The sequence below is a fragment of the Amblyomma americanum genome, chromosome 1 (assembly GCF_052857255.1).
Source record: "Amblyomma americanum isolate KBUSLIRL-KWMA chromosome 1, ASM5285725v1, whole genome shotgun sequence".
Taxonomy (NCBI): Eukaryota; Metazoa; Arthropoda; class Arachnida; order Ixodida; family Ixodidae; genus Amblyomma; species Amblyomma americanum.
The window spans coordinates 5,454,573-5,477,630 of record NC_135497.1 but is presented as its reverse complement, the minus strand read 5'-3'; the positions used below and the strand labels follow the sequence as shown (position 1 = coordinate 5,477,630).

The window sequence follows — 23,058 nt, the reverse complement described above, 5'->3', positions numbered from 1 at the left end:
CGCAGTGGTCCATCTCTACAAGCGCTACACGGCAGAGCGGCGCAAAGGAGTCACTCGGAACGACGCCTTCCACGCAGTGGCGCTAGCATTGCTTGCTACTGACACGTCACCCATGGAGCCACTCCTTGCTGGTGGGTCTTCTGTTGTAGGATTAATTTGAAAAGGGTCATCTGACATCGAATCTTATCAGATATCCAATTTTTTCATGCTAGTTCTTTTGTGGGGAAGGGTTAGTGCGAGGGCGATGCTGTATCTCCCTTAGATTCTGTATCTCGGTACAGTACACAATTTTAGCTTACTGCCCGCCGATATGCGAAACAGATACTGAGCTATTTTCTTTCCGCAAAAACCAATTTTCATTTTTTTCAACCCAATTTTCAAAATCAGGTTTAAATAGATGCCCTTTGTAAAAAAAAAACCAAAAAAGAAGTGCTTTCAATAAGGGCTGCTATCATACGCCTTGAAAAGGTAGCTGCCCGAAGCGCGAACAACGGATGAAGGACAGAAGGAAGATAATTTCATAGTGATAAAATAATGCGAGCACCACTGATCACACAGGCGGAACATTTGACACTGGCGTTCACAACCTACAGTGTTGCTGACAATTTCCCAGTGCACATGGAAGTGGAGAGTAACGTTCAATAATGAGAAGGTACTTCCATCTGGCACAAGGAAGCCTTCATTTGCACTGAGCAGAAACTGCTGTATCTTGAAGACAGGGATGTCTTAGCAAGAGTGGAAATAGTTTCACTGGTGGCTTACCGAATGAATTCTGTTCGCAAGTTTTTTCTTTTTATTTTAGTGTGATTTTATCTCACTGTTTTCAGTATGCTGCGCTGTTGGAATTTTAGAATAGGGTATGCGGCGAGTTGGCACCCTACTTAGCTTCGTGCGAACTCCTCGAAAGCGTTCTGGTTGAAAATTGCCGTCAAGAAGAGACCAGCATTAGCATGACATATTTTCTAAGCAGCCGACATAGCTATTAAAGTGCGCCAGCGCCAAAACTGCTTCCTAACTCTCATTTCGCAGAGTCACCGCACGTTGATTGATGCCAAATTTTGATGTACGAACCATTCAGTTCGCAGTTCCGGTCACATGAGTTGGAAGTGCTGTTGTTGGTAAAATACGCTAGGCTTGATGGGCGATGCTTTCGTTCCCAATATTCCGGCCATAGGCAACAAGATATACTCATACTTCGAAACGAAGCTGCTCTGGTGATGGAGCTAAAAAACGACATTCAAAAAGAGGACCACGAAGGTTTTTCGCGCAATCTCTTGATACACTGATCTAAACAGGTCTGTGGTGCGACATATTCGTTGATATCATGGCAGTCGCCCATGACACACATGAACGAGGTTCTGCTTGGTTGTGAGTGTTTTTAACTAGAAACTTCTTATTGATTTAATTAATCCATGTATACAATTTCCAGTGATGTCTACTGAATAGGGCACTGAAGGTCTCCACATATTATTGTGAACAGATAAATGCCTGAAAAAATAATTACTAATTCTGTGAGATGTATAGTTGTGGCTGTCTAAGTCATCAAGTATTACTCACCCGAAGATGTCAGAAATTAAGAAATACACGTTATTCGAATGTTATTTGCAGGTTACGCGAATAGCGGTGTATTTGCCACAGCATATGATCAGATAAATCCACCTTTATGCAACCATTAAGCGTGGTCCTTTCCCTGCCTGGATGCCACGCACCTTTAGGGTTGCGAGATTTTGAGCATTGCGGGCTATCACTATATTTATTTTATTGACTATTTGCTATTCAAAATTTGTCCGCATTTTTTGCACGTTACCTATATCTCTTTAAATGTGGGAAGGTGTGCTGCCGGTCTAATTCCTCTCGAGGTGCAGTCAGTCCTCACTGGTATTACCACCTGCGGGTCAGAATGCATTTCGATCTCGTTCTAGGTGTAGTGCGGCAATGTCATGCTTTTCGTAACCTAGTTGTACACAATGATCACTTTATATATCTGAGAGAAATTAAGTCTTGTGCGCACAACCACACATGCGTGGGAATTAGCCCGATTCGAGGCATTCATTTCATACATAACACCCAAGTGTTAAGTGTGGCGCACATGCAAGCGAGACAAATGTTTACTAATTAAAATCATGTTTATTTTTTTCATACAAACCAGGTAAAGAACAACGTTGCATGGTGATCTCCATACTAGGTCCGATCACAGCTTCACGAGCAGTCAGCGCCCACAACGTCGTCTACAATCAGAAATGTCCGGATGTGAATCCAGCAGTGGCTCCTGAGGTCGTCGATTTGCACGGAGCTCCAGAGTCCTCCGATGCACTGCACCCGTCGCTTGACAACGCCAGCCAGTCTGATGTACTCGTCGAGTTCCGTCAAACATTGAAGCCCCAAGGCGCGCCTCAGCATTGTCGCCGCTTCACTGGCTTCGACGCCAACATTTTCTTGAACGATGCAGAGGATCCTTTCATGTCCCGACACCAGATCGCCCGCGCGTGTGTTGTAAAGATCGTGTTACCCGTCACGAAGCGGGCTGCTCTGGCGACGAGGCTGGCGTTGCTCCTCGTGATGTTCCGGATGACGACGAGCTCTGCATCACGGCCTTTGCAACTTTGAAGATCGACGCGGAGCAGGTGGTGATTGCTTTCGATGCCCGACACCAGAGTCTGCTAGAAGACAGCGTTGCTATCGCGGCTGGGCACCGCGAACGAGAGCGCGGAGAGATTTTGGCTGTTGACAAAAGCGTTCGCAAGGAACTCACAGTGGTCTTCGCTCAGACGCAGCTCTCTGAGTGTGATTCTGGTGGGGTTGACGTTGGAAGCCAGCGCTTTCGCCAGAAGCTTTTCGGTGTCAGGGTCATGCTGCTGGTCTTCGACCTCGGGTACATCGACGTAGACGCACGCTTCGCACTTCTAACTCCTTCAGTGTGCTTGCTTCCATTATATAGGCCGCCATGGCAGACTGGATCTTATCAAGGAAGCAGTATTGCACGCACACGCGAAGTGAACTCAAGTGATTGCAGGAGGCGAGGATTTCAAAGGTTACGCGCAAAATCTCCGAATTGTTGAGGTGGAAAGAGATGATCGTGAGGGACGTCGCCTCGGGGCATTCGGGAAGCATGGAAAGGCTACCGATGCTCAGGTGGTGATCTTCAATGTGAATGGCCTTCACCAAGCGGGAATCACGAATGATTTGGCATATCTCCCTGAGGTCAGCGCATGCTGGAAGATGGCTTATGTCGACATTTTGGAGAGCTTTGTTGAGTGCCAGGCCGAGAAAAAACGCGCAGCACTCCTCTTCTGAGAAACCAAAGAGGTCTACGGTCAGCGCCAAAAGTGTAGCGTTTTCTGGCAGCGCTAAAAGCCACGGCTCGATCCTTGTGGCTGCGTCTCCGGAGAGATGGTCGAAGCTGTAGAAGATGGTGGACACGAGGCAGTTTCTCGTCCATGTAACACTTAGCGTACGCAGAGTACGGTTCCGGGCGATTACTTCGGATAAGAGGGCTTTGTCTTCGGCATCGTAGATATCTATATCAATGGCCAACTGTTCTAGCGTCGTCGTTTGTGCAATGGCCTTGACCAGAGACTCTAGTGCGTGCATGCTGGCCTCGGGTGTTCGCAAATTCAGCTTCTTGAGCGGCGAGCGGTGTTTTTGCAGGTAGAGGACGAAGCCTTGAAGGAGGTCGACGCAGTCATAAGTGAACACGCAGGAGCCGACGGTTAAGTCACTTATGGTGTTATTCTGCAAGAATATGTTTATCAACTGTCGTGCGCAGCTGGTGCTAAATTCCAGATCGGCGACATCCAGCGCTGTAAGAGTGATACTGCCCTGCTCCTTAGGGATTACAAACAGTGGCAGTCTGACAGAGAAGCAGAAGTATTTTTCCCCTTCGTCTGAATAATGTTGGTCCGAGGGGTTGGCAAGCTTCTCCAGGGCTTCAAAGACTTTTGTTTCACAGCACGTTACATCTGAGATGGTCACCTTACGGACGCTGTACATGTCTTGAAGAAGGCTGAGGAGGAAAGAGTTGCTCGCTACAAAGAAAGTCAGCTCGACGGCTACAATGCAGTGATGATGGGCGAGGACGTCGACCTGCAAAATAATGGCGAAGTCTAGGCTTTCACAGTCAATACTTGGGTCTTCCCAAGGGTCCACGACTACGATTCCCGGGGATAAGCGATGCCCAATTCACCCAGGCCATTTTCCACTCTTATCCCAAGGCCTACGTTCCAGAGAACCTTGTTATACTCGGCGACACGTCGAACCAGCTTACACAGTGGTGCCGCTTTACTTCTGGTGCAGCGCAGGGTTAATGGCGTACGTTCTTCTAACACGGATGGCTTTGCAGTAGCCATGGCGTGTTTAGCGGAAGTGACTTGTGCTTCGGTTCAATGTGGGGACTCCAGCGCAGGACAAGCTTCAGCTTCAAGACTGGAAAAGAAATAAAAATTATATAAGTGTTATAAACTAAACAGTGGTGAAGGGTCAAGGATGTTATGTCAAGTTTACAAAGATAACACCAGGAACAGAAAACGCAGTGGCCGAGGTTCAGCTGTAGAGGCGAAATGAACGTTTGTTGAGCTAGCGTGACTGCGGCTGCCGCCGAACGTAGCTAATAAGATGCCAATGAAACAGACTTTTATCCTTCAGTGGAGTACACTCGCGTCGTGACGGCTTTGGGGAACACTGCGTTATGCATTACAGTGAAAGTTGGCTTCATAATTTTAAACTGAGCACAATCTTAGAATTACTGACGCGATCTGAACGTCAGTGAATGAAATATCCGTCCTCCACCTCGATACTTCTTGCAGAAGACTAAGCCACGAACGCGAAGTGACAGCATTTAGTAGGGCAAGGTAGAGGTTTTGGTGCAACGGTTCGCTGAACGCTGTTCTTCACTTTCAGATGAATTTTCTGCAGCTTGCTACTGTAGCTCTTTTTTCCTTATTAAACTACCTCCGTCATCCATTTCTTTAGGGCATGGTTGAGGGGTCCTTGGAAAGCGATGCGTTTCCTAGTGACTAGGGTTATCAGGAACTGGGCCGGAGTTCCTGGGTTCGAACCCTGTCGCGGCTGCCGGGGTGGAGGCGAAACGAGGCTCGCATGTCCTCAGATATGTGAGACAATTACTGCTCATTTCCTTTCTTCAAAGGCAATTATTAAATATATTAAATTATTAAATCACAACAGTTGAGCTCCGAGTAAGCTGTGTAGTTTGCAAAATGGTTATGATAAAGGATAAATGCAGTAACTTTCCTCACTCTTGCTTGCTGCTCAACACCTCAACGGCGCCGAGGGTGAACAGATGAACGGATGAGATGAAACTGAAAATAGTTTTTTTTTAGAAAGGAAATGCGCAGTAACTGTCATACATCTGAGTAGACAACCGAACTGAGCCATGAGGGATTGTATTCTATAGACAGCATTTACTGTCAGCACTGAACCTTAGTGGTAATTGCTCTTGGCGGCCTTGTGAGCCCACTCAGTGGCCCGCACTTACGTCAACGCGTCTGAGCTGGCCATTATAGCCTCCCACCACTCTAGAGAAGGAACTTGTGCTAAGCCAGTAGGTGGCGGCGTATTTTTTCAGCTCCATAAAACGTGATAATGTCCGGCTATCTAAAATAGAGGAGATCATAAGGCAGGCTTAAAAAGCAGCCACGCGGATGCCCCACTGCACCTTTACGGAAAGACTTCTTAAACTGGGGGTCTACAACACCACCACGAGACTATGGGAGGTACATATATTTGCACAATTAAGGAGGCTCGCAACCACACCAGCGGAGTGGAAGATCTTGAGCAACCTAAGAATACATGACAGAATCCCGAATAGAAACGCGCGGGCAAAGTTACTAATCGAATTGAGAAAATTACTGACTTTTAAAACCATTCCAAAAAAACATGCACCCTGCTTATTACGAAGGCAAGAGGAGAGCAAAACCAAATGTCCTCGAAGGCAAGCTAGAAGGCTCGGAATACACAACCTTTGCAGATGCGGCGGAATACGAAGGAGGCGACTCCTTTGTCGCCGTGGGCGTGAACGACTCAAGTAAAACAATAACTGCCGGTTCGGTCAAAAGAAACAACTCAGGGACAGCGGAGATGAGATAGATGAGACGAAGTAACGTGGCCGGTATAGACGGGAAGTAAGCGCGAGCTTCGCGGACTCTCTCCTACAGTCCGGCCGTGGAAGTACAGAACACCATCCTGCTTGGCACCTTTGATACTTGCGAAAATCGCGGCATTTTTAAGGGTAACCCGCGGCAGATGCTTTCTCAAGGACGCGGGTGTCCTCTGTCCTATACATTTTTCCGGAAACCCGTGTCTACAATGTCACAGGATTCGCTACACTCTTCGCCCTCTACTGACAGCGAACGGCAAAAATCGTGATTATCTACTTTGTGCCTTTGTCTCCGCAGCTTTGACTGTGCTTGCCCTTGTCCTCTTGGCCAGCAGCTGGTGCTCCCTCTCACCGACCATATTTATGACTGTGACTGGCCTGGTTAGCGCGCAGGTGGCGTTCCTCTCCTACTGATTCGTAGCGATGGCTGCGCTCCTCCTCACACACCCGTGGCGCAAGCTGTGTTAAGCGGTCGGCGCGTGTTGTGAAAAAGCGCGGGAGATAGAGCTATCACTGCAAAAAACAAAATTTAGAGAATATATCACCGCTTCCGCATACTCCGCCTGCGGCGCCGGCAGTGTTCTCTGAGTTAGCATTGCAGCGTGCATCCTGCCGTGTGTTGGTGATTTTCAATACCTATAAGCGGCCCCTGTACCGATTCAATATGTCGGCGTCACTGAGGTCTGCTCTCGTAGTCAGCTTATTTAAATCACGTTTGTTTTTAAATTTCACGATAAACTTGCGTTTATTTGCAGATGGAAGGTACCTCGCTTTAGTCGTGACCGTCTAAAGGAGTCTCGTTGCCTTGCGGCGGCGCTGTAGTCGCAAACAACCCCAGATACTTCTGTGGCGCAGTGGACCCAAGGGAAGCTGTCGCACCAGCCTATTAAGAGACCTGTCTCTTACTACTCGCATTCTAACGTTTCCTAACCGTTCGAGATTTCAAGATGGCGGACGGTCATGTGATCAAATTGCTGCAGCACCGTGCAAAATGTGACCCACATCACGTGACCGCACGCGCGCAGTCGTCAGGCCGCCGATATGCCGCCTTTGCTAGCGTTCCGATATATGCATATATTCCTCCTGAGCGGGTGCCGAGAGCGGTGCCGAAATACAGCAGTTGAAAACAAATGCCTGCACAAACGTTTTGTTCTTTAATCAGTGACGTTGTGGTGAAAATATTATTAATGCGAAAGCATTACTAGGTCATGTGGACATGATCGTGTCCGCAGCAGTTGTGAGGAGCTTAGAAGTAGTGCCAAAGGGATGGATGTAATGGAAAGAGGATAATGTGAGGTTGATGTCGAATAAAGAATTGTGTCCAAAAGTTCATTAGTAAATTAAATAGAGCCAAAAATGTCCAAAAAGTGAGCGGAGCCAGGGCAACGTTGGGCAGCAAGTTTGAAAACCCAAAATGGGCAATTCATGTAACTTCGATAATTAAGACAATTAATTGTGGTAATTTAGACACGGCGTGAATTTAAATCCGTGCTTAATAGAGTATATATGACGAGAAGGGACAAGTGAAGCAAACAGAGGCAAATAAAAACGAGGAGGCGTCAATGCTTCCGCATTCCTGCAATGCATTTTACCGCAGTTGAAACAAAGTTAATGCTTCCGCATTAAAAATGGGTATTTTCAGGTACATGTCAAAGGGAAGTTTTGGTTCAGGCACCGTGCGCCCGCCAGGCACCTGTCTGTCCAGCGCTCTGCCACGTTATTGGTTGCCACGTCATGCGCTGAACGAACAACCAGCCTAGCCAAGAGAAGCATTTAACAAGTTGCATTTAAAGGAGCAACCTTTGTTACTGTTAAAAGTTTGGGACAACGTACTTCCTAGAACAGGCTGTGAAAGTCTGAAACGTCATTTCAAAGGCACTCAATTTTTGAAACACGCAAAACATGCGCGTATAGTAGTCGCCCCCCCCCCCCCCCCCCCTCTGCCTTTAGGCTGACATGTACCGTAGTGGAGCGCGACATTTAAAAACACACGCAAACACAACTTTCGGATACGTTCTGCTCGCCTCGCACAGCACCCCTGGGAGCAGCCATTCGTTGCCAGTCGGTCACTGCTTTGAAGAAGACTGTGACAAAGTATGCAGTGTCATTTCGAAGCGATCTTTACACAACTTCACGATGAATATGTGTTGTGAACCCGGACATACCCCTAAAAACTGGTCTTTCGCCGAATCACACAAATTTTCGCGGAGTCCGACATGCAGTGACCTCCTGTATACCGTTCAAAAACCGCACAGCCTAGGAAGCTCTACACGAAAAGCCGTTCTCAAACGGCATGATAAGCGAACGAAAGCAAATCACGCATCATCGCAGATGACGGTGCAGAGGAGAGCCTCCTGTGTTTGTAGACGCACCAAGGTTTCGGCCGGCTAACACCTTGACGAGTTCTCCCAAGGTGAGAACTTCACTAAAGGCATTAAAGGGGTATAGACACCTTAATTTAGTGGCATGTTCTTTTCTTCACAATGATGCGGAAGACAATACTACGCATGAACCACCGCCTGATATTCGCCTGTGACCGTTAATAATTTTTAATCGAATATTTTCTCTCGTGCTGTTTCGGTTTCAACAGCAGAACGGTGGCTGTGACCTCAGAATGCGCTTTTGTGTCAAGGGAGGCGTTGGAAAGCGTCCTTATAGTCGCTGAATAATCGTTTTAATTTACTGTAGGGTTGAAGCTAGCCTTCTTCAATACCCGGAATAAGAGTGAATGTTGAAGTAGCGATTTTATTGCTGTTTTTTATCTCTTACGTGACCTGTACGCGCACGTTGACGTCACAGTCCTCATTCGACTGTTAAACCCGAAAGAGCACGAGGCAGAAATGCGATTATCAATTATTTAGCCGTCCTAGGATAATCCCAAGTAGTAATTCACGTATCATAATGCCTTACGCGTCATTACCAAGAAGAAAACGCACACCGAAAAGGTTGGTGTCCATCTCCTTTAAGCTTTCTCAATCCGGCCACGTCTATGAATTGAGAGAACCATTGACAAAATGGAAGGAAAGTAGTGACGCCGTCTTCCACATGCCGATGAAAAACAAAGCGCCGGAAAGGAAACAATGGGGGTATTCCCCGCATTATTCTTATTACATTGCATCGCTCCAAAAAGTACGTGAAACAGGCAGGCAGCCTTTTACAGCTTGTTTAAGACAACAAAAAACGCATGAGTGAAGAAACTAACTCCGCCAAAAAAAAGGGGGGGGGGTATAAAAGAAGAGCGTCTTCCTGACTGCGAACGATTTAAATCCTACGTTTCCTCCGCTCCTGCTTCCAATTACACTTCGTCGGAAAACGGTACAAGTTCGTCCGTGCAAAATTCATATCAGTGCTGTGGCAGTACACAACGAAGCGTTTAGCATTACTTTTTCTAGGGTGTATACGCGCGCAAAAGAAAACAGCGAACCTGAAAATGCTGCTCAACTAAGTGGTCCCTCCAGAGTTGTCCCTGTGGTCCCTCCAGTGGTCCCTCCAGAGTGAGTTAGGTTTGCACATTGCGAAGCTATCTGTGGCAATGAATACGGTAAATCTATTTAGCTCACTGGTGGAGTTAAATGCGCTTAAGGTGTACTGCTACACAGTGTCAGCGGTAGTTCACATTGGTAAGTAATATAAATTTAGGAAACTTAAACGGCAAGCAATGAAGAGAAGCCAAAGCAAACACGCCGCTGCGGTCGGTCTTTCGTGAGAGCTGACCATCAGTGAGAGACGTAAGGTCGTTTCGCACCGAAGGGAAGCCAAAACAGAAAGGCCCAGACATCTCGCCACTCGTATGAACACCAACATGCACGATGGCTAAAACTTACTACGAAGGAAAGATGCTGGCACGGCTCCATGTTTGCTTATGTTTATTCGCCCTGTTACTCTAGCGCTTGAGCGGTCGCTTCGATATTTATGTTGCCATTATTCGTTGCCCTCGTAACAAACGGACAGTAGGCGTTAACAACTGACGGATTAGAAAGAAGTCTCACCTGACGGTGGCACTTTGTGGTCTGTTCCGTCGCAGGGCGCTTGGGAGTGTGGGAAGCCTGCTAGATTCCCGCCGTGGCGTCTGCGCGGCATCCCGCGTCGCCCTCTTTCCCTTTCTCCCGCCTCGGGCGGCGGAGAGATGGCTGGTGGCTAATCGCTGTCATTCGGCCGCAGCTCCGCCCCCGGCTTCCCAAGGGCCTTTGCCATTGGTGACTTCTGGCGGAAATTCGGGACCCGCTTGGGGTGGTCGCGCGGCGCGCGACCGTCCGAGCGGGGCCCAGAGAGAGAGAGAGACCCCTCCGAGACAGCGTAAGGTGCGTACGTTACTCTTCGTCCGGGCCGGCCTCTGCCGTTCGGACCAGTTCATACTCGAGCTCGCCAGCGTGGGTCCTTGATCCGCCGCGGCTCGAGCCTGTCCAGGGGTCCAACGACCTCTGACAGGCGCACCTTGCGTTGACTGCCCACTCTCTCTCGCAAACGGCCCAACGGCCGACACGAGAGAGATCACAGCACTGCCGCGGGGACAATCTCCTGCCGCGGCGTGTAGCGGCGCGCATTTCCCTTGTTGCCCCGAGCGCGCACCGGAGCCTTGCTCTGAGCGCGCCCCGGGACGGGGTGACTGTTGAGTGTGTGTGTGTACCGCTGGAGGACGGCGTCAATAAACGTCTCCTTTGCGCACTTGGAGGCCTGTTTCTTGCGGCGAGCCGCTCTCCTCTCTGCAGAGGTTGAACGCCGATGCAGCGGTGCCCCAGGGTGCGTGTGGTGACGGCTGATCGGGGCCCTTGGCTCGCGCGAAGCTCGAACCCGCGGTGGGTAGTGGCCTGTGTCTACTGAGAAACCCACAACTGGCGCCCAACGTGCTAAGTCACTGGCTCTTAGCCTTTGATAGCACATTTGCCGAGCAGGTCGCCTTGACGATCACGCTTGCGCACCATGTCTGCCACCCCCATCGGGGCACTCGGCAGCTACGTGTCGGCTCCCTTAGGAGTCGTAGCGTCCTTTGATCCGTTGGCGGCTGTTTCTTCAAATAGCCAAACACCGTTGTTGGCGCGGCCCCCATTGGGGCATACGGCGGTACAACCCCCAACGTCGATCACGCAGCTCCCATTGGAGCTGTATCGGGAGCACCCTGCGGTGCACCCGCCAATCACATGCCTCCGCTGTGCGTGCTTTGCACCCAGTGCGAAAGCGGTGCGTGCGACGCTGCCGCAACCGGCCGTCCTGCTCAGCAGCAGCCGTGCCCCGCGAGCAGTCAATTCTGCTCTGGGAACGGTGAGGCGCTGGCCCGGCTCCCTGTGGAAACCGCGCCGGTCATCGGACTGGGCGCTTTGCCTCCTACGTTCGTGGAGCCCGCCCAAGCCTCCTCTGAAGCCGGGGCGCAGTCGCTGCTAAGAAGTGCTGCCCAGATGATTCAGTCGCTGTCAGGGGCGGTTGAGACGCTTTTGGCCGCGCCGAAGGTGTCTCACCCCACTGTCAAGTTGCTCATGCCAACATACCGCGGGTATGATGACCTCCTCAGTGCCCGGGATTTCCTTGAGTCCCTCACCCATTACCAGAGAGCTATGGGTCTCACTGATCAGGTTGTGCTTGCACACATCATCCCCGCAGCACTGACTGACACCGCAGCTAGGTGGCATCGGCTTTCCGGCCACCGGGCAGCGACTCATGAGGAGTTCCGTGCAGCATTCTTGCGCGAATTCCTGCCCGCTGACTATGAGCGTAGGATGCGGCGAGAGTTGGAGCTCCGTACACAGGCTCCGGATGAGTCACTCCTGGAGTACGTACGTGCGATGGAGGACCTTTTCTCAATCGCCGAGCCCAGAGCCTCGAACGAGGAACGTGTGGAAAGACGATCAGGAAGGCACATCCGACTTTTCCGGCATACCTGCGCGGAGGCCGGTTCCGAGATTTTGAGGAACTGGCCGCCGAGGCAAAGCGCATTCAAGGCGACATTCTCGCCGCGCGCGCCTATCGTCCGCCACCGCCGGCAAGCGAGGCCCTCGAGCCACGCTGTGCATGGAGAGGGGCCATGCCCCGACCCAATCGGCGACCACCCGTACTCGCTGCCTCTGCAGCCGTTAGCGGGCAAAACGAAGTATGGGAGTTGAGCGAACGAGTTCTCGATCCCTACTCCTACAGGAGACGGACAGCCTGCGCTGCACCGTTTTCTGGACCGCCTGCCCAGGGACGCCAAGTGCCCGTACGCACAGCGGAGGGGGAAACCCGAATCAGCCAGCCCTTTGGCCGTGCAACGGGCGGAACCAGGCAAGGAGAGGCGCCATTGTTCCTCGACCAAGCTCGCGGCGGTGTGCGCTGTTTCCGCTGTCAAGAGACGGGGCACTTAGCGAGAGAATGCCCCGTAACCAGGTCTCCTTTGAGGCAGGGAAACGGCGGCGCGGGTCAGTCGTAAAGGGACGACCGGCCCAATCCTTGCTAATCCCCTCAGCGTACAGAGCAAGCTGCCTTGCTACTGCGCACGCGCCGTTTATTCCGGTCACCATTGCTGGCCTCAAATTTTTGGCGTTATTGGATACGGGAGCCACTGCCTCCTTGTTCGGTGAAGAGGTGTTGTCCCACTTGCAAAAGCACTTGGTGCGCTTGCGGGACTGCCGTACGACATTCAACCTTGCGAAAGGCGTAGCCCATTCGGCTGGCGCCGCGAGGCTGACTGTCAGGTGGGGAGAGCGGACGAGACGCACGCGTTTCATCCACCTCCCCGGCCTCAGTGTGCCCGTGATTCTCGGAAGGGACTTTCTCCTGAAAACCGGGATCGTGGTGGACATTGCGAATGGCGGCTATCGCGACGGACCATTTTCCCAGCTGAAGCTGTTCATCTGCCCACCGGCGTCAATAACCGCCTGCGCAGTGAAGGCGTTCGGAGAGTGCCACGCTCAGCGACCAGGGCCAAGCTCTTGTGTCGAGCGTTCCGTCGTTCACGCTCCCCTTTGGGACCGAGCGGCGCGGCACGACCAGGCACCACATCCGCTGGCCGCCTTTGCGGTAACGTTGGATGACACTCAGAAGGCTCGTTTGACAGCACTGTTGCGTCAGTACGATGAGCTCTTCACGGATCAACCTGGCTGTACTAATCTAGTGAGCCACAAGATCCACACCGGAGATGCGCTTCCTTTGAAGTGCAACCCCAGACCCGTCAGCCTTGCGAAAAGGCAGGTGGTCGATGGGTTGCTGGATGAGATGCTGTCGGCGGACATTATCCGTCGCTCGTCCAGCGCTTGGGCGTCTCCGGTTGTGTTGGTGTCTAAGAAAGATGGCGCCACCGGTTGTGTGTGGATTATCGCCGTCTGAATGCGCTGACTCGAAAGGATGCCTATCCGCTCCCGACGATCAGCTCAATCGTAGGAAACCTGGGCAGTGCGCGGTACTTTTCCACGCTAGATGCCTCCAAAGGTTACCTACAGGTCCAGATGGCGGACGCTGACCGGTCTAAGACCGCGTTCACGTGCCACAGAGGGCTGTTTGAGTTCACTCGCATGCCCTTCGGACTCTGCAATGGTCCTGCGACTTTTCAGAGGCTCATGGACCGCGTCCTAGGGGAAGCTAAATGGTCTCATGCCATGTGCTACCAGGACGATATCGTGATTTATTCACGAACCTTCGATGAGCACTTAGGCCACATTGCCGACGTGCTCGCGAGGGTACGGGCTGCTGGGATGACTTTGAATCCTGCGAAAGCCCAAATAGCGCGGACCCGAGTTCAGTTGCTAGGGTTCACGCTGGGCGAGGGCTCCATTGAGCCCGATGCGGACAAACTCCGAGCCATACTCGAGTTTCCCGCGCCCAAAGACGTACGCGGCCTCCGCCGTTTTCTGGGAATAGCCAATTTCTATCGGTCGTTCATCCCGTCCTGTGCCCGCGTGCAGGCACCCTTGACCAAGCTCTTGGGAAAGACTGCCGCGTGGCGATGGGGCCCCGAGCAAGAGCGATCCTTTCGCCTCCTGTCTAGGGCCATTTTCGAGAAAGCGCAGCTCAGGCTACCCGACCTGACCAAACAGTTCGTAGTCCAGACTGACGCGAGCGAGCTGGGTTTAGGAGCAGTTCCCCTACAGGATTTCGATGGCGTGCTGCAGCCGCTGGCCTTTGCCAGCCGCTCCTTGCTGTCCTGGGAGAGGAATTGCTCCGTGACCGAGAAGGAGTGTCTCGCCATCGTGTTTGCACTGCGGAAATTCGACGTCTACCTTGACGGAACGCAATTCGTGGTGCAGACAGACCACAGTGCGCTCAGTTGGCTGATGCGGCTCCGCGAGCCTGCGGGTCGGCTGGCGCGCTAGGCTCTCCTGATACAGCATTACGACTTTTCGGTGCAGTATCGAAAGGGGAGCTGGAACGTGGTAGCTGACGCGCTATCCCGTGCCCCACTCGCCAGCGGCGCCTTGACGCCAGCAGGCGGAGCGGGCGAAAAAGCGGACGAGCCGCCGGGCGGCAAGGAGGGGGAGCCCGCAAACGGGCTAACCCATTCCGCTAACCAGGCAAGCAGCGCTTCGCAAAGCGGGCGAGAGGCAAAGCTCCGCGTGAGCGCCTCGGAGACGCCGTCGCGAGCGGAAATTTTGGCTGCAAACCTGAAGGGGGATGAGACCAGGCCCCCCTGTGGGGTAACTGGAATCGTTTTCAGCCGGAAAGAGCTGCTGAAAGCCCAGCAAAATGACCCCATGTGTCGCGAGATGAGCGATGGTCTCAGGGAGACGGAGCGCCGGGACGCTACTTGTATTGTAGCGGGCGCAGGGGCTGAAAGCCAGCGTGTGTCGCGGCGAGCCGCGGGGGATTCATATTTGCTGGACCATGACGGGCTCGTGCTGAAATACATAGCCACCGATGATGAGTCCATTGACCCGCTGAAGGTGGTTATCCCCAAAAGTCTGAGAAGCGCACTGTTGCGATTTTCTCATGACGAACCACTGGCCGGTCACCTGAGTGGCTCCAAAGTTTTTGCAAAACTGAGTCAATCGGTGACGTGGCCCGGCATGAAGCGTGACATTTTCCGCTATTGCCGTTCCTGCCATGTCTGTCAAGCGGTGAAGTCAAGGGGCGGCAAGCCGCCCGGAATGATGAAACCAATTGACAGTGTGCGTCCGTGGCAGATGGCCACCTGTGATCTGATGGGGCCTTTCCCCAGGAGTAAGCAGGGGTTCATTCACCTGATGGTAGTAGCTGACCATTTTTCCAAATGGGTCGAGTTGTACCCGCTTCGGAAAGTGTCAGCACGAGCGGTGCTGGATAAACTCCAGGAAGTGTTTTGTCGGTTCGGCTTTCCGGAAAGACTGATCACGGACAATGCGTCCTATTTCACCGCTCGGGTGTTCGGTAACACGTGCCGTTCCCTCGGAATTGAGCACTACACCACTTCACTCTACCATCCCCAGTCCAACTTGACCGAGCGAGTCAACCGAACGCTCAAGCCAATGCTGGCGGCCTTTGCCGGTTGTCAAAAGGAATGGGCAGACCATTTGAGCGAATTTGCGTTCGCCATTCGAACAGCTGAGAATCGCTCAACTGGTTTCTCTCCCGCCTTCCTCAATTTCGGGAGGGAGCTGGGAATCCGATGTCAAACATCGTGCAGAGCCAGCTCGGGGATGAGCAGACGCGGGCAGACTGCTCTGCTTATGCGTCGACGCTTCGGGACCGGCTTGGTCGGGCTCTCAACAGAGCAAGGCAGAGTTTGGCGGCAGCCAGAGCCCAACAGAAGTCTCAGTATGACCGCAAGCACCGCAGCCTGACTTTTCAGGCTGGCGATCTTGTCCTGAAGCGCAACCACGTTCTTAGCGATGCGAGCAAGGGGTTCTCAGCTTCGCTCGCTCCTAAGTGGCTTGGTCCGTACCGAGTGGTCAGTCTGGTCGCCGCTCGCGTACATGCTGGAGGATCCCCTTACGGGAAAATCCAGCCGTGCCCACATCGCAGACCTGAAGGCCTATGCGTCACGGTCTGACGAGCTTGCGTCGGTACCCATTGGTATCACAAGCAAGCGCAAAGGCACAACTGGTGCTGCGGAACGCAACCCTACCGAGCACCGGTACAATCTGAGGCGACGGTCACCGATGTGATTGATGCCGGATGGCGGACTCTTCCGCAACCGAAGGCACGCAGCCTCAGCTAGCGGGCGAGCTTTCAGGCCGGGCCCTACCCCAGGTGAAGCACGGCGGCTTCTTTTTTTTTTTGTTTGCCGCATGCTCAGTTCCAGCCTTGTGCAGTTATTTAGTCGTTTGTTGGTTTTAGTCAGTCTGTGGCATGTTTTTGTTTCCAGTTTATTCGTTGTTTCTTCTAACGTTCCGAGATCTGTACATATGTAATATACGTTTGCGTTGGCGTTCAGTTTTTTTAAACCAGACTTGTACATAATAAACTTCAGCCTACTCGCGATTGCACTTTTCTTGTAGCGCAGAGATGGCCTTCTTTTGTACAGCGCGCCTTCTTTTCATTTACGTTCTGACCCCACGGGTGCGGCCTTCCTCGCGAACACGGGACGGGCTGGTTCGCGGAGGGGTCGGCGAAAGTCTCCCCTTCCGGCTGGGGAGTGGTTTGCTCGTTAAGGAGCGAGTGTCTCGCGGCATGGTTTTTTGTGTGGCTATGGGGAGCGTGAAGAGTGCGTCTGTGTGTCCTTTGACCCCTGCCACGGCGCCTCGGGACGATTCCGACAAGCGGGTCGTTGTCACTGAACAATGTCCGCTTCTGTGCCGGTGCGTGCCTGGGATTATGTGCGTGTTCCCAAGATCAAAGGCAACGCCGAGAGGGGGGCAGGAAGGACAGCACCTTTTCCCGTGCGGCTCTTCGGGATCGTCGAGCGTCGTCAACGTCCTCATGCTCAACTTTGATGACCTTGTGGAGGACATGGGACCGCCGTCAATAAATCGTCCACCGGGACCCTGAAGGCAGCAAAAGCGTGAGTTGGCCGCCGACAGGCCCAATCGGCCGCGCCACCGAACATTATGAGGCTGCAGGCCACCTGTTAGCTGGCCTTGTGTACAGTGTACAGTGTAGTTAGATTTGTCTCTTTGAAACGTATGCAAGTGTTGTTTGTTTTCTGTTCTTATTTGTTTGTCGTTTGAATTTATGGCTGCAACTGAAGTGTGGTAGTTTTATATGGATTAATTTTTTTATTATTATTTTGCAGCATGCAATCGCCGATGGGTAGGAGGGCATTTAAGGAGAGGAGGATGTGGGAAGCCTGCTAGATTCCCGCCGTGGCGTCTGCGCGGCATCCCGCGTCGCCCTCTTTCCCTTTCTCCCGCCTCGGGCGGCGGAGAGACGGCTGTTGGCTAATCGCTGTCATTCGGCCGCAGCTCCGCCCCCGGCTTCCCAAGGGCCTTTGCCATTGGTGACTTTTGGCGGGAATTCGGGACCCGTTTGGGGTGGTCCCGTCCGAGCGGGGCCCAGAGAGAGAGAGACCCCTCCGAGACAGCGTAAGGTGCGTACGTTACTGTTCGTCCGGGCCGGCCTCTGCCGTTCGGACCAGTTCATACTCGAGCTCGCCAGCGTGGGTCCTTGATCCGCCGCGGCTCGAACCTGTCCAGGGTTCCAACGACCTCTGACAGGCGCACCTTGCGTTGACTGCCCACTCTCTCTCGCAAACGGCCCAACGGCCGACACGAGAGAGATCACAGCACTGCCGCGGGGACAATCTCCTGCAGCGGCGTGCTAGCGGCGCGCATTTCTCTTGTTGCCCCGAGCGCGCACCGGAGCCTTGCTCTGAGCGCGCCCCGGGACGGGGTGACTGTTGAGCGTGTGTGTGTGCCGCTGGAGGACGGCGTCAATAAACGTCTCCTTTGTGAACTTGGAGGCCTGTTTCTTGCGGCGAGCCGCTCTCCTCTCTGCAGAGGTTGAACGCCGCCGCAGCGGTGCCCCAGGGTGCGTGAGGTGACGGCTGATCGGGGCCCTTGGCTCGCGCGAAGCTCGAACCCGCGGTGGGTAGTGGCCTGTGTCTACTGAGAAACCCACAGGAGAAACAACGAGCTCGAGGAACGATGTCTCTTGAATGACGCCACTGACTGAGTCCACGGTTGCAATCTCAGCAGCACGATGCTAAAAAGTCAGAAATAACCGCACAGCTGGCCGCTGACGTGGAAGGTTCGGCGCACTCTCGTGGAGTCCAGGTCTTGTGGAGAACTGCTGTTACTGAGTGGACACCTTCGCTGGCAGTACTCAAATCTACCGTAGAGGATGTACCTGGAACGTCGATGAATAGACGCACTGTGCTTAGCCAGTTCTAGACTCTGTCCTTTATACCTGGCGATACCAGTTCACTACGCCTGGAGGGAGTGAGAAGGGGGGAGGAGAGGGGGTTGGCGGGAACTTAGGGCCCAATAAGGCGACTCCTAGGAATTGGTTAGTACTGCCCTGCGACAAAAGCACTCCAGCGAGCAGTATAGGGACCATTAGCGGAAATGAGTCAGCATTTTAGAGATTTGCTTTCCAAAAGAAAAAGATGTGGTTTCTCAGACGACCGTCAAACATTCTTTGTTGAAACGAAAAATGTCAAGCTCCCCTTCAGAGTAAACTAAGGAGTGCCGCGGCAATTGAATTCAAGATGGTTCGGAGGAAGGTGTGGAAAGAGTACAAGGGCACAACAAACCATAGAGGGGATCCCTGGAGCGGGACAGTAGGGGCTAGGCAGGAAATGGGCCTTGGTTCTCGTGTTGGCAGTAGTGGGCTTCCTCGCACTAATCTTTCTTAACTTTCAAAATTTCAGGAAAGACGTCTTACGTTTTCCAACCGAAAACACTACGTCAAAGATGGCAATCTCGCATCCTTGTTGGAAAAGGAAAGGGGGAGGTGCCCCTTTTCCTGTGGGTCATTTCATGGGAAACGTTACAGGGTCCAAAAAAGACCGTGACTGATTTTGTCGAAAAAAATTCGGTTAATTGTCGAGTATGTGAATACCTTTTTTTTATAGTATTTTCGAGGAAAAAAATATCTCACGTAAGCGCCTTTCGAAGTTTTTGCGAACACGCGAAAGTTGCTCGCAGGTGAATATTTTGAATCAGGCGTGAAAGCAGATTAAAGAACAAATTCATTATATTATCGCGTACGCATCGTTCTTTGATGCAACGTCATTATTGCCCCCATATAAGACATTGCTGCTTTTTCTCGGTACAATAAAGCAGCAAAAAATTGTGCATTTCCAGAATTTGTTATTATAAACGTTGTTCATATTTCAGTCAAAATAAAACTTTTACCGTCCACTTAATAGTAGTCGTCTGCCAAAAATATATTGATCTTTCTTTAAAGAGTATTTTTTTAGAAAATCAGTCCCAAAGTTGGCAAAAAGTGATGCTTTTCTTAGATTGAGACCAAAATTAAGCATAAAGGCCATCGAGATAAAAGACTTGAGATTACTCTTTAAACATACAGACTTATTAGCTTGCAATCCACAGTCTTTTGTTCAAATAAATTTTGTGTGCCGCAAAAAAATTTTTTTTTGAAAGTTCACTACCAGTGTCATGGGGTTTGCACTACCGAAATGCGCTTTCACCGCATCACACGTGCGCTGCACCGACCTTTTTCTTTGGTACGCATGTTTTCTTTAGGCCTTTGCCAAGCGAGGACGTTCTCAGTCAGTTGATGCCAGTAAGTATCCATCTTGAACGAGGTCCTTTCCTCGCCTTAACACTCATTTTTTGGCCACAGCGTGGCCATGTAAACGAATAAAACATAGATGTGACGATTATTGTGTGAAAGGTATTCGTAAACGATTTTGAATTATTTAGCGGCCGTATGCGAATATCCCATAGTGATTCATGCATAGTAGTGTCTTCCGCATAATTGTAGTCAAGGAAAACATGCCACCAAAATTGTGTGTGTATTCCTTTAAAAAAATTATACGTGTAACGTTAAGAGACCGGAAGCGGGCAGAGTGGGGGAGGGAATAAACGCGGGTTAATGATATGCTAGTCGAAATCAAGAGGAAGAAATGGGCTTGGGCAAGGCATGTAATACGAAGGCAAGATAACCGCTTTCCTTTAAGGGTAACGGAGTGGATTCCAAGAGAAAGCAAGTTTAGCAGGGCGCTACAGAAGGTTAGTTAGGCGGATGAGATAAAGAAGTTCGCAGGCATAGGGCGTGCGCAGCTGACAAGACTGTGTTAATTGGAGAGACATGGGAGAGGCCTTTGCCCTGCAGTGGGTGTAGTCAGGCTGATGATGATGATGACTCCTTTAAAGGGACACTGAGGAGAACTCTAGCATTTTTTTTTTGTTAGCAAAATCTGATAGTTCGACATTTCATGGTTTTGTTGCCGCTTGTCCGGGCGCGAAAGATGCATTTATTTCAAGGAAATTTGGATTCAAAGTTGAAAAAGTTTTTCCCGCTCCTCTGATTCAAACTCAGGGAACTCTTATGACGCCACGGCAACTCTATTGACGTCACAGAACGGCGTGACGTGAATCGTGACGTAAACGCAACTGCGTGATTTCTGCCGGCTAGCGGTGCGGTGTGCAACCTTCCTTTGCAAGCCTCAGAGGTTCGTGACGTCCATGAAGTAAGGATAATTCCTCCAAGGTGGCGCCTCTTGTCCTAGGAAGTCATCACGCTTGTACTTGCTAGATTGGCCTGTGGCGGCGATACCTGTATTTTGGTTCGTGCTATTTTCTACATTACAAGAGCTTTGTTTTCAGGAAGAGTGGCGTTTTTGTGATCAGGAGCTGGTATTCTATGGATACAAGCCAACTTCAATTTCTCCTCAGTGTCCCTTTAAAAACCCGGTTCGACACCTTCCCTTGACTCTCCTACGCCACAGAAGTACCTTGGGTTCTCTGCTACTAATGCGCCGCCACAAGGCAACGAGACTTTTTTAGACCAGCACGGCCGCAAGCTCCGGATGCCTTCACGGGGGCTGGTATCACAAACTGGAAGGAGGATAAGGAGAAATTTTCCAATCAAGAAAAGTCAGGAGGGCATAGAAACGCTGTCTACCAGCGCAGCAGCCTGCAGTCGACGTCGGTTCGTAACCAAGTCAACACTCAAGCTCTAAGGCAGCAGGAGATAGCGAAGCGCTCTCTGAAGCTTAATTTTGAGGCATCCGAGTGCCTATTGCGCCAGGGTCTCCCATTCCGTGGTCACACAGACAAGGAAGGGAACTTCCATCAGTACCTCATGTTACGCGCACAAGATAGTGATGAATTCACAACTGGTATGAAACGGAACACGACGTACACTTCTGCACTGCTGCCAAATAAGATAATAAACCATTTTGTAGAGACCATGCAAGAAACACTGTGCAGCGTCATTCCGGCAACCGACTACGCCATAATTGTAGATTGGACGCGCGGGACGTCGCCGGTGTTGAGCAGGAAAGCACATCTGTGCAATACGTCGATGACACAATGACTGACAAACTTTTATAGCTTGCTTTAACTACGTTACCTCTTACTCATCACGTCTCTTGATTTCTTGGGGTCTGCTGCCACCTTCTTTCGGCGTCAAGTCCGAGGAATTCCAGATGGTGACTCCCGTAGTAAATCGATATAGCAACGAAATTGGTGATTGATTGGTGACTTCACTATTGTATCCAATTGGGGATTGATTGAGGACTTAACTGATAAATCCAAGATGTCGGCCAATAATGATAATTAATTGAGGACATTAAATAATAAATCCAAGATGGCGGCAGCTAACGCTCGTTACTTGAACTAGTTCCAGACGCTGGCGGCATCTTTTTTTATAGAAGTAGGATAATAATAATAATAATTGGTTCTTGGGGAAAGGAAATGGCGCAGTATCTGTCTCATATATCGTTGGACACCTGAAACGCGCTGTAAGGGAAGGGATAAAGGAGGGAGTCAAAGAAGAAAGGAAGGAGAGGTGCCGTAGTGGAGGGCTCCGGAATAATTTCGACCACCTGGGGATCTTTAACGTGTACTGACATCGCACAGCACACGGGAGCCTTAGCGTTTGTCCTCCATAAAAACGCAGCCGCCGCGGTCGGGTTCGAACCCGGGAACTCCGGATCAGTAGTCGAGCGCCCTAACCACTGAGCCACCGCGAAGTAGGATGGCAAATGGAATATCGCGGGATATTCCTTACCTGACCTCCTGGTCTTTGTAGTTCACCTACTGTAGGAAACTCTTCATCGTCAATGCTAATGATAATAAGATATGTACAAAGAGCGCGTCGGCCGTGAAGCACTCCGGTTTAACGGCGGCAAAATATTTTCGAACGCCAGACATGCAGCAATTCCTCAGTTGTTTCTCGTCCATTCGTTTAAACCGTCGTGAACAGAGGCTGTCCGACTAACGCGAGATGCCATCTACTGGGAAACAAAGGTGAGTTTATCGTGAAACTAAAAAAAAAAACCCGATTTCACATAGGCTGACTCCCAGAGCAGCCTTCAGTGGCACCGCCATATTGAATCGATTCAGGCGCTCCCTCTAGGTAGTGAAAATAACCAATACGCTGCAGCATGCACGCAGGCTGTGATATTTTTGTAGAGAGAGCTACACTGGGCTACCAGCAGTGCATTCCGCAGTGGCTGGGACAGGCCAGTTGTGCGCATGCGCAATTACTATGGAAACCGTAGATATGCAGCAGGTGCGGCGTGCGCTCTACCGTCGGAGGAAAGCGCAGCGCGCATAGCCGCCGAGATGGAGCCCAATGTCTATCATTGCTAACAATACAGTGACCACAACAAGCTCAGCCAGGGAAATGTACCTCTCGCCACGTATATGCTGGCATAGCCGAGCTAAGCCACTGCCATTTTTTTTTTTGCAGCGATAGCTGTATCCGCCGCACCTTTACAAACGCGCCTTAACACAGATTGCACCGCGGATGTGTGAGGAGGAGCGGAGCCATCGCTACGAATGGCGAGGGGAGAGGAACGCCAGCTGCGCGCTAACCACGCCGGTCACAGTCATAGATACGGTCGGTGAGAAGGAGCACCAGCTGCTGGCCAAGCGGACGAGGGGAAGCGCAGCCAAAGCTACGCATACAAAGCCACAAAGTAGATAACCACGATT

General features: G+C 51.4%; 1 protein-coding gene across 1 annotated transcript; it reads left to right on the top strand.

Annotated features, from left to right (window-relative positions):
• The first annotated feature begins 13 nt into the window (after window positions 1-13).
• Window positions 14-4,463, top strand: LOC144109411 (uncharacterized). The gene is made up of 2 exons (XM_077642200.1): window positions 14-131; window positions 2,150-4,463. Exons 1-2 carry the CDS (start codon window positions 113-115, stop codon window positions 2,605-2,607), a joined length of 477 nt encoding a protein of 158 aa, XP_077498326.1. The 5' UTR covers window positions 14-112; the 3' UTR covers window positions 2,608-4,463.
• The last annotated feature ends 18,595 nt before the right edge of the window (window positions 4,464-23,058 follow it).